The sequence below is a fragment of the Heteronotia binoei genome, chromosome 9 (assembly GCF_032191835.1).
Source record: "Heteronotia binoei isolate CCM8104 ecotype False Entrance Well chromosome 9, APGP_CSIRO_Hbin_v1, whole genome shotgun sequence".
NCBI classification, from domain to species: Eukaryota; Metazoa; Chordata; class Lepidosauria; order Squamata; family Gekkonidae; genus Heteronotia; species Heteronotia binoei.
Window position 1 is genome coordinate 96277804 of NC_083231.1, and position 12999 is coordinate 96290802.

Sequence of the window (12999 nt, forward strand, 5' to 3'; positions counted from 1 at the left end):
AGGTTCTGCCTTTAGCTGCCATGCCATTTCTCCTCAGTGAGAACACCGAGTAAAGGCTCTCTTTAAAAAGTGGAGGCAGGCAGTGTTCCCTCTAAGCTGAGTTAGCGTGAGCTAGCTCACACCTTTTTAGCTTCCAGCTCACACATTTTTGTTTTAGCTCAGGAAGGAGGACTGCAGAGCAATAACTCACAACTTTAATGCCAGAAGCTCACAAATTAGAATTTTTGCTCATAAGACTCTGAATCTTAGGGGGAACATTGCCCAGACTGTGTTTCACTTGGGGGGTCCATAGTTTGGTGTTGTAGTTGAACCATTCCCAAATGGGCATCTCTGGTGATAGAAAGTCTGAAGAAGAGGTCCCCAAACACTTTCAAAAAGATAGCATTATCAACTTTATTGCCATGATGAACAGTCACTGTTGTCATCTTGAATACAACTATGGCTTGCATTGACATGGGCCATGGAGCACCTCTTGTACTTCACTGCCATTGTTCACAGAATTCTCTCTATCCAGGGTGGGAATGTCATTATGAGAAAGAGTGAAGACATACTTCAGTTACCTGATGAACATGGGCCATGGCTCTGGTCTACAACTGCTTACATAACGGTCAATTTGCTCATTTTACTGATACTGAAACCTTTATTAGGCATTTGTTCATAAGTAACAGGAAGCAGGAGACAATACAATTATATTACAATTTAAAACTATAAATATTGAAATTTAGTGTAAAATCAAGGATGTGAACGTGATCTGGCTGCAACATCTGTCACCCCACTGATCGCCAGGATTGATTCGGCTGAGATTGCTGGCTAGGCGGTTGTCCCCTACCCTCACCATTCCATGTGCGTCCCTCCTGAAGCTGCGCACTCAATGGAAGAGGACGACCATCCCAGATAAAAGGAGTGTACCATTCTTCAGTCTGCCATTCTTCAGTCTACGATAGCTACTCATTTTAAACTATCACAAAATTCCATTCATTTTTCCTGCAAGAATTAGTATGACAACTTTTCTGGAATTTAATTCCTAATCATATCATATGTGACAATGTCATGGTCATACAGATTTACACCCACGATAATGCTGAATAAAAATAGCTGCCACATCATATAGAAATTTGCCACATCTAACCATTCAATAAGTAGCGGAATACTTTTTAAAAGGGAAAAATAGAACCTTCACTACAAGAAGTTGAAAGTTGGTTTTCCTCTTAAGACACGTGTTAATTTTGGTAGAATGCTTTCAAAACAAACACTGTATAATAAATAAAAGACTGAAAAGAGGAATAACTTCACAATGACACACACACTCTGCCTCCCTCTCTCTTTTGTGAGACAGTTGAGTATTTTTAGCCTATTTTAATTTATAGCCACCTACTTTTAAAAAACCCCCAAAATATTTTTACTTGCACTGTGATTTCAAAAGGTTAATATTTCACATTACACGTAAATACCCCGGCTTAAACAGTTGACATTTATGAATAGCTTTGCTGTGGTTTCACAATAGACTCTGCTTGGCTACAGTGGAATTCACATTAGTTAACTTGTGAGCACTTCTGGTATGCTGTCCTGTGACAGAAAAACAATTTGGAATTATTAATACCAGAACATCCATCCATCAGAATCAAACTTCTTTAGTGCTGCTATTGAACCCACAAGTTACACAATACCTGTTAGCGAGGAGGAAAAAAGCCTTCACTTAAATTTGCATCCTGCTCTATTCTGAAGTTTCATTACAGGCAATGCAGTTGAAAATTAAGTATAAATCAGTACTGCACTTCATTTTAGCACCCGGGAACAAAATGGGTTGCAAAACAGAAGCCACATTTCACAAATACACTGTTCTATTCCCTTTTCAAGATTTTCTAAGGTTACCAGGCAGTGCTTGGTAACTGGTGGGAGGGTGTGGGGAGTATCCTGGGAGAAAAGTTAAAAAGAAAAATAAGGCATTGTCTACATACAGGAAATACTTATCATAGAGATTCTAGCAATTCCTAGAGCTATCCAGGACTGACAAGTGGTAGCTCTAGGAATGACCAGAAACTCTATGTAGATAATTTACTGTAAGTAGACGATGCCTTATTTTCTTTTCAGTTTTTCTCCTGCCAAGGCTGGACAACATGACCTGGGGCAGGAAATTCCCCATCCCCACCAGGGGCCCCCAGCCATAAGAGTTTCCTAACCCGAGTGAAGATGGTCTGACATAGAACACGCTATAATGTGGATTGATTGAATAATCAATATTTTATTTCTTTGAAATATTAGCCCCCAGGGCTTTTTTTGTAGCAGGAACTCCTTTGCATATTAGGCTACACTCCCCACCCCCGCCCGATGCAGCCAATCCTCCAAGAGCTTAAAGTAGGCCCTGTACTAAGAGCCTTGTAAGTTCTTGGAGGATTGGTTACCTCAGGGGGGTGCAGCCTAATATGCAAAGGAGTTCCTGCTACAAAAAAAGCCCTGTTAGCCCCTCTTATTCCTTATGGAGCTCAAGGTGGTTTACAATAAACTAAACATATGCTGACCTCTATTGATCACAATTTTACCCCATCTTAACTCCAAGGTCCTCAGATCAGTATACACAGTTTTCCATTCCTCATTGTATTTTTACAGCAAACGTCTGAGTGAGTTTGACTGGCCTGCAGTCTGCCATTGACCTTCATAACAGACTGGGATTTGAACCAGGTTTCCCAGATTTCAGTTCTAATCTCTAACCTCTGTACTACACCAGTCTCAAGAGCATTTGCACTTTTTAAAAGAGTCAGCATCCCTTCAATATACCTCAAAGAAGTGATCAATCTGAATCTGTAAGTAACACTTGTGCATTGTCAAGTCAAAATCAACTTACGGTGCCACTCCAGGACCATGGAGTTTTCAAGGCAAGAGATGAACGGAGCTGACTGCCACTGCACAGCAACACAAGTTTTCCTTGGTGGTCCACCAACCAAGTACTAAACATGGCCAACTCTGGCTAGCTTCCAAGCTCTCACAAGATCAAGCTAGTAAGGGCTATTAAGGCTGATCAATCTAATCTGCATTTAAGTAACCTGAGACAGAAATATGAACCAGGACTAAATAGGTAGGCCATAATAGTACTGTTTTCACAACAAATCTGCATTTAGCCCATATAATCAACAATTTAACGTGATTTGCTTGGGCTGTCTGCTCTGCAGTCTCGCTAAGGCTGTGAATTTATCAGATTTAGCAAGCTAAGCGGGGCCATGTTCACTGAAGTTTACGGATGAACCATCTCCAAGAAAAACTTTAATGTGCTTTAGGAAGTGGTAATTCTGTAGGTGGTGCTCTTACTTATGAATCAGTTCTGAACCACAAGTTCTACATGCTGTGGGTGGCTGCACAAGCTATCTTTTGTCTAAAGTGTCAGGGTGATGCCATGACATCATGTGACTGGACCAGAATTCTAATGTACACGGGTCACAATCTGCAAGATGGAAACTGCAGGGCTTATTTGCACCAGGAGGGAAACCACTGATTTTTAACCGTGACTTCGCTGTGTGTAGGTAAACTACAGTCATACTTTTGTGGCCAGAAATAACACTAACAATAATCAGCACTGGTATAAATCTTGAGAACTGAAGCATTTCATATAGATTAGTTTACTGCAAATCAGTCACAGCAGTTTAGATAAGTAGAAAACAATTTAGCTTAAAGTAAGTGGTTTTTCTACTGGTATCACAAGAGCTTATCTTTTGTCAATCTGAATTTTCATTATTTAACCTGAAATTGCAGAAAATGAGCACACAGACTTGCTTGTTCAGGTTTGGCTCACCTTTTAAATTTCCACATTGATAATTTCCTGAATTTTAAAATAGGATTTAAAAGGTGACTCAGAAGTTTAGGAGTAAATCCAAATATACCGTTTGTGGAGTTTTGAAGTACAGGGAAGCAGATTTCACAAAGACAAAGCTGAAGGTCTGCAGAATGGAACCAGGAAGCAGGACAAGAATCTGAATGCAAACATATGTCTGGAATCAGCTTTGTGGCTCTTTGTTTAGTTCTGAAACGCTTGGCTTACTTTGATCCAAGCAGTGACCCACTAAGCAGTTTCCACTGGCACAGAAGGGTGGTTGTTTTTAATTCAGTCTCAGACTGGCTGTAAACTGTCTTGCCACCTTAGGGACAAAACAGGATAGGCGTAACTACTCCCCTGCAGCTGCTGTGAGGTTGCAGGGAACCTAGACCCAACTCATTAAAAACTCACATATGTAGTTTGGCCCTTAGCACATGTCTTCTCTTCTACGAAAACACAGGATGATGACCAACTATACCCGTGCCACACAGGTATCAGCAACACACTAGAATTTCAGGCTTTAGGACTGTGCCTTGCTTACAAAATTGCAACAGCTGTACATTTCTCGGCATCCTTCAGCTTATTTTGTGGCCCTCTGGACAACTCTAGGTCAGCCACACAGCCAAACCTACCTCACCTGGCTGTTGCAAGAGTACAATGGAGAAAGAAAGGATGTCATAACCCAGTTTACTTCACCATTGGTGAGAAACCAGGGTATGAATAAAGTAAATAAACAAACACATCTTGCCATTAAACTCAAAACCACATTGTTACTCTCAGAATAAAACCACATTTTTCATTAAAAAGATAAGTCACCATATATAATTTCTTTTTGCATTTAAGCATCTCCTCACCCCATCCAGCCTTGTATGGTCCACAGGACGGATCCAGCCCCTGCAGGGGTCCAATCAGGCTCACGAGCAGACCTCCAATCAGGTCTGCTGCTTCCTACTTCCTGTGCCCCCTTCCTGTTTCCAGCATCAAAGCTGGCTTTGCCAGTCTCTCCTTTTTCCTGCTTCACAGAGGAAAGAAAGCCAAGCCTCTCTTCCTTTGAATGCCCGAGGACTCCTCCCCCTACTCTGGGGATGGACGGGGAAGGAAAGAGCTAGAGAGAGAGACCCTTAGCACTTTTAAGAAGATCAGCAACATTTTATTCCTGCACACTTTTTCAGTAAGAGAGTGGGGAGGAAGGAGGGAAAGAAAGAGAGCATGCCAGAGAAAAAGAGAGAGGCCCATACCACTTTTAAGAAGACCAACAACAACATTTTATTCCAAGTATAAGCTTTTGTGTGCCTGCTTCAGAGGGGGGGAAGGGGGGGAAGGGGGGGGAAGGGAGGGGGAAGGAAGGAAAGAAAGCCAGAGACACCATGCCAGACAGAGACAGACAGAGGGAGAGGAGTCCCCTGACACTTAGAGAGATCCCCCTTTCCAAGATATGGGGATGGGGGAAGAAGCCTAAGTGCACAGCTTGCATTCTTTATTAGCAGATGGGAGCAAGAGTCCAGTAGCCCCTTAATGACTAACAAAATTTGTGGGAAGGGCATGAACTTCTTCAGATACAGCTAGACTAGAGTGTGAATCCACCTCTCCTTATGTTTTGGAGAGTGAAGTGATTTCAGCTACCAAATGACAGCAGGCATTGGTAATGAGAGAAGAAACCTAGGTCTCAGTTCAGTCCAGCTTCATTATCAATTGCAATTCATCAGCCTCTCTAATTTCCCTTTGAAATTCAGCAACTGAATGTCCTGGAAGGTTTAAATGTCCCCCCCACCACCACTGGTTTTTGAATGCTGTGGCTTCTAATAGTGTAGAAAGAGTAAGAGTCCAGTAGCACCTTAAAGACTAACAAAATTTGTGATAGGGTATGTGCCTCCGTGAGTCACTGCTCACTTGTTCTGGCTTATTTACATTCATATTTCCATTTATTTTTTGCCTCCTTTTGGACTGAATCCTTCTATACCAAACCTAGGTTTCCTGTCTCTTTACCAGTGCTTTTATCTCCACACCTGCTCCCCTTTTCCTATAACACCTAATCCATTCACACCTGATATTGCCATTTGGTATCTGAAATAATCTGTATAAAGTTTATATATCTGGTATCTCATGGCATACATGGCCCAGTCCAACGAAGTGGCATTTATGTCAGATCCAGCCCTCGTAACAACTGAGTTTGACATTTTGTTGGCTGATCTAGCCTGATCTGGTCAGCTCTCAAAAGCTAAACATGGTCAGCCCTGGTTAATATTTGGAAGAGAACCACTAAGGAAGTGCAGGCAAGGATAAACCACCTCTGTTTATCTCCTGCCTTGAAAACCCTACAGAGTCGCCATAAGTCAGATGTGACTTTTCAGCACTTTCCACAACCACCACAACCACCACTAACAAGGCACCTATGCCACATATGGGAAAGCCTGCTTGTGTACAGCCAGATTCCCACACTGACCACAAGACCTCTAGAGCAAGGTCAACACAATGATATTTTTTTGTAGAGAACCAAAACAAGGAAGGCAATGTATAAATGCCAACCAGCATACAATAGTTACCTTCACAACTTTATATGAGCAAGAAAGTAGTAAAATGAACTTCTCTAATGCTGTTTTCAAAATACCTAGCAACCTCTGGGAGATCACATAAAACCTTACAAAACCCAGCACTTTACAGCTACCACACAAAACATCCTGAAGGTTTAATATTAAAGGGCATTTTTGTTAGATTTAGTTTACTTGAAAAAAGCACACAGAACTCAAAACACAAGCTTTGGTTTAGAACAACCCTAACTTCGTCTGCCACATTTTTCCTGCATTAAGAAAAACGCTGGCTGAATAGGGCAGAGAAGTGATGATTTATCGCCATCTTGAGGATACTTTGAAGTTTCACAACTCCAAAGCCTGACGACGTATTCATTTTATTAAACCATTTTGTAATTCAAGAATATACTATAGAGACATTATTTTTTAAAAATAACACATTAACACCATATGTTCTCTCTTATTTTGGAATGAATTAGATTTCATTTTCTAGCTTGTAAGCACATTTCTCAAAGGTATGAAGTCCCTTTATAGCATGGGTGAAAATATTGCTTTACAACTTGAACCCTGCCAGAAGCAGGTAAGAAAAGATCATTTTGCTTTTGTGAGAAAGCTGGAAGTTACAACTATTGTTTATTTAGAAGCTTGGGATTATTCCTTATTAAAAGGCAACTCTTAGTAAATGGAAAATTTCCAAACAGGCCATAGCTAAGGCACTACTATACATCGCAAAATTAGTAGGTTTTTTAGATGCGTTCTGATAAGACATCCCTGCAACACAGAATTATGGGTACTGATGATAGAAAAGAGCAAGAATTCAATAGCACCTTAAAGACTAACAAAATCAGTGACAGGGTATGAGTTTTCATGAGTCACTGTTCACTTCTTCAGATACAGGTAGAATGTGTGGCCATAATGTCCTTATATCTTGAAGAGTGGAATGATTTCAGATGCCAAATGACAATAGCAGACATGTGCAGAGGTGGAATTCTATCAGGAGCACTTTAGCATATTAAGCCACACATCCTTGATATAGCCAATCTCTAAGAGCTTGCAAGGCTCTTTTTTGTAAGCTCATGGAGGATTGGCTACATCATGAGGGTATGGCCTCCTGCTAGAATTCCACCCTGATTATGCGGGTGATGTGCAGAGTAGTAGTAGGCATGGAGAAATCAGCACTAATGAGATAGAAAGCCTAGATCTCAATTCAGTCCAGGAGGATGCACTGTTTTGAGCTTCATTATCAACTGCAATTCAGCAGTCTCTCTAATGAAAGTCTTCCTTTGAAATTCCTTTGTAAGAGAATGGCTACTCTTAGGTCAGCAACTGAACATCCTGGAAGGTTAAAAATTTCCTCCACTGGTCTTTGAATGTTGTGGTTTCAAATGTCAGATTTATGTCCATTTATTCTTTGTCATAGAGACTGTTTGTCCAAAGCAGAGGATGGAGCAGCAGTGCTGACAGTATTGACAGAATCCCTGGGGAAACTACGTATGTTCTATGGCTTGCTCTTGTGTTCTAAGGCATAGGATAGGGCCACCACTTTCTTTTAAGACTGCTGTAGATATGGCTTCAGGGACTGTACGTACGTTACATTAAATTGCTAAAATGAGACACAACCAGATGTGAATTTGTATTTAAAGCTGAATACTGTTCCTCAGCCTGCTACACATGTACTCCTAATTTACTGCACAGCACAAGAAGTTAAGGAAGATAGGTTAAGCTAGTGAAATACAGCCTTGTGCACAAAAAAAAGCTTTTGAAATATATAAGCCTAACTTAACAAATTTTTAAAGACCTTGTGGTATATATTCTCTAGAACAGACACCTCATGATCAGTTTTTCATTCATAGTGGAAGTTATGGAAGGAGGATGAAATGAGTTCTACATTATGAATTGTACTAATCATTTGTCCAGAACTTCTTTAAAAATTTAGCTTTTAAAATATATTTAAATATTAAATGGCAGGGCAATCTTTTCACATACAATCTAATACAACTGATAGACGACACAGCAACACATTCTTTGTCAATAACATTGGAAGCATACAAAATCCCAGTAAGACAACGTGCGTTTATGAACAAAACAGACATAAAATTACTATGGCAGACTGACAATGTATAGGTCTGAGAAGAAAACCTTTAGAAAAACTTTAATTAAGAACTGAACTTCCCTATTAAAGAAAAGTATGACAGACCCAGATGTGGAGCTCTGGCTAGAGAAACTGGACATTATGGAATATAGTAACCGGTTTTATTAACAGCTAGTTCACACAAGTAGCGGGAGCATATAAGCATGAGGGGTGAAGAAGTTAGCCTCTTCTTCACAGTCTCTGCCCAAAAACTGACCTTTACCATGAACTGAAACCAACATATGTAGACACCTCATGTTGCTTTTCCACCTCTTTCAACAATGGCCCCATTTCATACCAAAGATTATATATGCTTTGGGAGAAGTCCCTCCTGTATACAATATACAAATGAACTACTATCTAAGGCAGTATGTGAATGAGGTACAAGAGAAGAATACAGGTTCATTTATAATTTGGCAATCTATTATTCTTATTTTTTTCTATATGGATATATTGGATTGGCAATTTCTGCCCTGACACAAACAGAGAAAGAACCCTGTGGCAAGAGTATAATTTTTATTAGCTATATGCTGAAAGAATTGTTATTTGCTCCATGTTGGTACTAGGAGCATGCTTTTTGTGCTTTATTAAAATTAATAAGCTATTTTTAAACTATGCAGTAAAAGACATGTCATTTACATTATTTACAGACAACTTTTCTCACCAAGACTCAAGACATGTGAGCAAAATAAGGCAACCAACACACAAGTTTGTAAATGAACAAAATAAAGCAGTTGGTGTATTTACCTGGTTGATTGGAAGACTGCCAGCCTGAGGTTTTGACTGCATACTGAGGTCCTGTTGCCTTGAAGCCTGGAGCAGATGCAGTATTGGCAGAAACTGGTCTATTTGCACCATTTTCTGGGCTTTCTGGCATGTTTCGTACTGTGGTTGCGGCATAAGTGGTGAGCTGTGGCTGCTCCAGAGAGTCACTATTCAGAAACAAAACATTATCTATTACTATACCAAAACAATGGTAAGAGGAAGTTAGATGAAAACACTTGTAAATTTGCAGCAGGAATTTGGCAGACATTACTAAATTATATTCTTAAATACTAGGGTTCCAAACTTCAGTAGATTTGGGGTTGGAACCTGGGGAAGGTAAAGTTTTAGGAGAGGAGGGACCTCAAAGAGTTATAATGTCACTCACTCACTCAAAGCAGCCCTTTCCCCCAAGCGAACTGATCTCTGCAGTCTGGAGATCAGTTAAAATTATGGGAGGTCTCCAGGCCTTACCTGGAAGTTGGCAACCTCATCAAATACTGACTTCTCATTGCTAGGTACACACTGTGAGCCACACCTTAAGGCTCAGCTTAAACATACAGCAAAACAAGATAGTCCTATGGACTGCACCAGTTCAAACTGCAAGGAGGGCCAAATGTATATTCTTTAACATTAAAAAAATTCACATCAGGAAAAAATATAACTTAACTCTTCACATGCTGTGCTAGTTATAACCCATCACTCACCACCTGAAGTAAGTATATTTACTTACTTGGATTCAAGCAGACTATACAGAATGAATCAACACAGTTGATGGATGGGACACTCAAACAATGCAATAGGATTATGGTTGCAGAACCAACCAGAAATCCAAAAATAGCACTGAATCAAAGTGTAAGTATTAACATGACAGACTAAATGATGCAAAATTCTACAGTAGGATCCTAATTTTATCAAGCGTCCCTAATAATTTTTCCAAGCAACTTTGTGAATAATTTAGTATAGCAGAGTTTACCTTCTCACTACTATCTTCTGCATGTGTAGACCAGGTATAAATCTTACACAGGGAAGGTAAGCATATTGGATTGCTTTACATCTGCATTATACCTCAAGGTGCATGTTTAATCTTCCTCTATAGTTGCTCCCACACAGATCCAGTAATCATCTGCTCATATTGTTAGAGCTGATGAAGATACACCCGCACATCCCACAGACTTGCAAACAACGGCGCACCACACACACACAAAGATCATAGGTTGATTTAAGAATAAAATAAACTCTCTCAGAATTTAACTCTTGTAAACCATCTAATTTTAGTATAACACTCTATAAAAAGAGGCAAAGTAATGAGCTACAAGTCCTGAAGAAAGGAAATCACAATTTGCAGTCCAGCCAACAGACGAAAAGTATCCTACCAAATTCAGATTTTTTAACAAACTACACAGCCTCACTAAAAGACTGATGCTTCTGCTGCCAGAGTGCTTCTGCTGCCCTTTCTTCTGCAAGTCAACCAAATCCTGAGTTTGCTCATTTCCAGAAGCAATATAAAACTTCAACAAAAATCAAGAAAGTCTTTAGTGGCTGGGAATATCAATAATCTTATATTTTAAAATAGCTCCCATTGGGTAGTGTTGGGCCACCACTGTTTCATGTATCTTTAAGACCCTTATTTTGGTTCAGAAGAAGAAGATATTGGATTTATATCTTGCCCTCCACTCCGAAGAGTCTCAGAACGGCTCACAATCTCTTTTACCTTCCTCCCCCACAACAGACACCCTGTGAGGTGGGTGGGGCTGATGAGGGCTCTCACAGTAGCTGCCCTTTCAAGGACAACCTCTGCCAGAGCTATGGCTGACCCAAGGCCATGCTAGCAGAGGCAAGTGGAGGAGTGGGGAATCAAACCTGGTTCTCCCAGATAAGAGTCCGCACACTTAACCACTACACCAAACTGGCTCAGTTATGAAATAAATCAAGCAATGTACCTGACACTACAGGTGCCTTCCTCACCAGGACCTCTCTGTCCCACCCTCTTACATGAATGAGGTGAATGCCACAGGGCAGGGCAGGGCAAGGTGCAGAACTAACTTACTTATGACAGACAGAACATATTTGTAGAAAACTGATCATAGTAATATATAGTGTTGAAATGAACTATGGATGCTGTACAAAATGAAGGAAATAAGGCTGAAGCCTAGCTGAAAAGTGGGCTTCAGATGAAACTCTTGATTTATGACTCACTCAAAAACCTACCGAGCTTAGCAAGAGGATCTCTCTGTCAACATTTTTGCGGCAGGCCTCACACACCAGTAATATTGGAAATTGCTTTCATAAGATTTATTTCACCAAACTTTTCCTCAGGCTGCACTCCCCTCTGGGTTTTCTTCCTATAGTGATCTTAATATCAACACTCAAGTAATCATGGAAATGCTGTTGATATGCGAGGTGCCAACTTAAAAAGCACCAACTTCGATAGCAGTCAGCTTTCTAACATAATTCCATGCATAAGTCAGAGACTGATTAATGGGTCAGTGTTTGGGGGGAAGAAAATCCCACAATAATATTGAGAAACAGCAACACAGAGTTTCTCATCTGTCAAGCTCATTTAACACATCCAGCAAAGAAAAGAGAGAATGAGTCCCATGACAACTGGAGATATTCTTCAAAGGAGTTAGCTCTCCCACCTTGAAAAGGAATTCAAGAGAAACGAACTAACAAGGAATTTCTCTTTCCCACTGCCTTTAAGGCCTGTTGGTGTTTGATAAGGCTTTCCCGGAAATGATATACAGGAGCTGTCTTAGCTATGGAGACCCCAAGCTGTGGGGAGGCCCCACTGGGCCTGAAGCCTTCCCTGTAGCTGTCCTTTCTGCTGCTACTATGGTGCCACAACTCCAAGCAGTTAAGGGATTGAGCAGAAGCTGAAGCCTCACTTGCTCCTTCCCCAACCAGTGGCCATTGATGCCAGCTGCTGTCCTTACTGTGACTCTATAAAACCAGGGAGAAAAATTGGCTGGGGATTGGTGCAGCTGCTGTCTGCCCCTGCACCGTCCAGCTGGTTCTCCACAGGAGAGAGAAAGGAAGCACAAAGAATGGCAGGAAGTAAGGATTCTGCAGCTTCCCTTGCCTGTTCTCATGCCAGTGCTGTACCAGCTGGGCATGTGTCAATTCCTGCCACTGCTCCATGATCCAGGCTGTAGGAGAGGGCTGCCCAGGAGCTGCAGGTATTTGTCAGGGCCAGATAGGTCAGGATTGGCACTTCTCCCTCATTCTGGTTGGCCTGCCCATGAAGGATCTTTCTTCTCCCCTCTCCCCTTAAAGAGGCAGGCCAGTGGGTGGGGACCCATCCCAGATGTTTGCCTAGCCCTGAAATCACTAAAACTACCCCAGATATGATTCCCCAGATTCATTTCATTGAGACAGCAGTCAAACTTTTTTTTGGAAAAAAAAAGCAGTCACGTGTTTGAATGATGTACAAACTTGCTCCTTATGAAGATATAGCAGACGTTCTCAGCTTTCATTTTCTTAATTCTATCTAGAAAATAGGTTTAAAACTTAACATAGCTAGGCTGCAATCACTAGTGACTGATATAACTAAGATTTATTTTAATAAAAGGGATCAATGAAAGGGGGACTACATTTCACAGACAGGAGGGAAACAATGGGTAGTGGTGTGCATTAGAGTCTACCCAAACCAAAAATATACCTGAAAAAAAATGTGAGCAGTAGTTTTCAGGAGAACCAACCCCCTGAAAAATCCTGGATGTATTTGGGAATTACTGGCAAACCCAAACAACAGATGAAGGGCTGGAGGAGAT

At 40.9% G+C, this 12999-nt stretch overlaps 1 protein-coding gene across 2 annotated transcripts in view; it reads right to left on the reverse strand.

The window, feature by feature from the left end:
* The window catches only part of PDLIM5 (PDZ and LIM domain 5), a 192150-nt gene that overhangs the window by 32847 nt on the left and 146304 nt on the right, over positions 1–12999 (reverse strand). For both annotated transcript variants that reach the window (XM_060247048.1, XM_060247047.1), the window contains one exon: positions 9212–9396. In XM_060247048.1, the coding sequence (XP_060103031.1) occupies positions 9212–9396 (185 nt within the window). The remainder of the gene's footprint in view (positions 1–9211; positions 9397–12999) is intronic.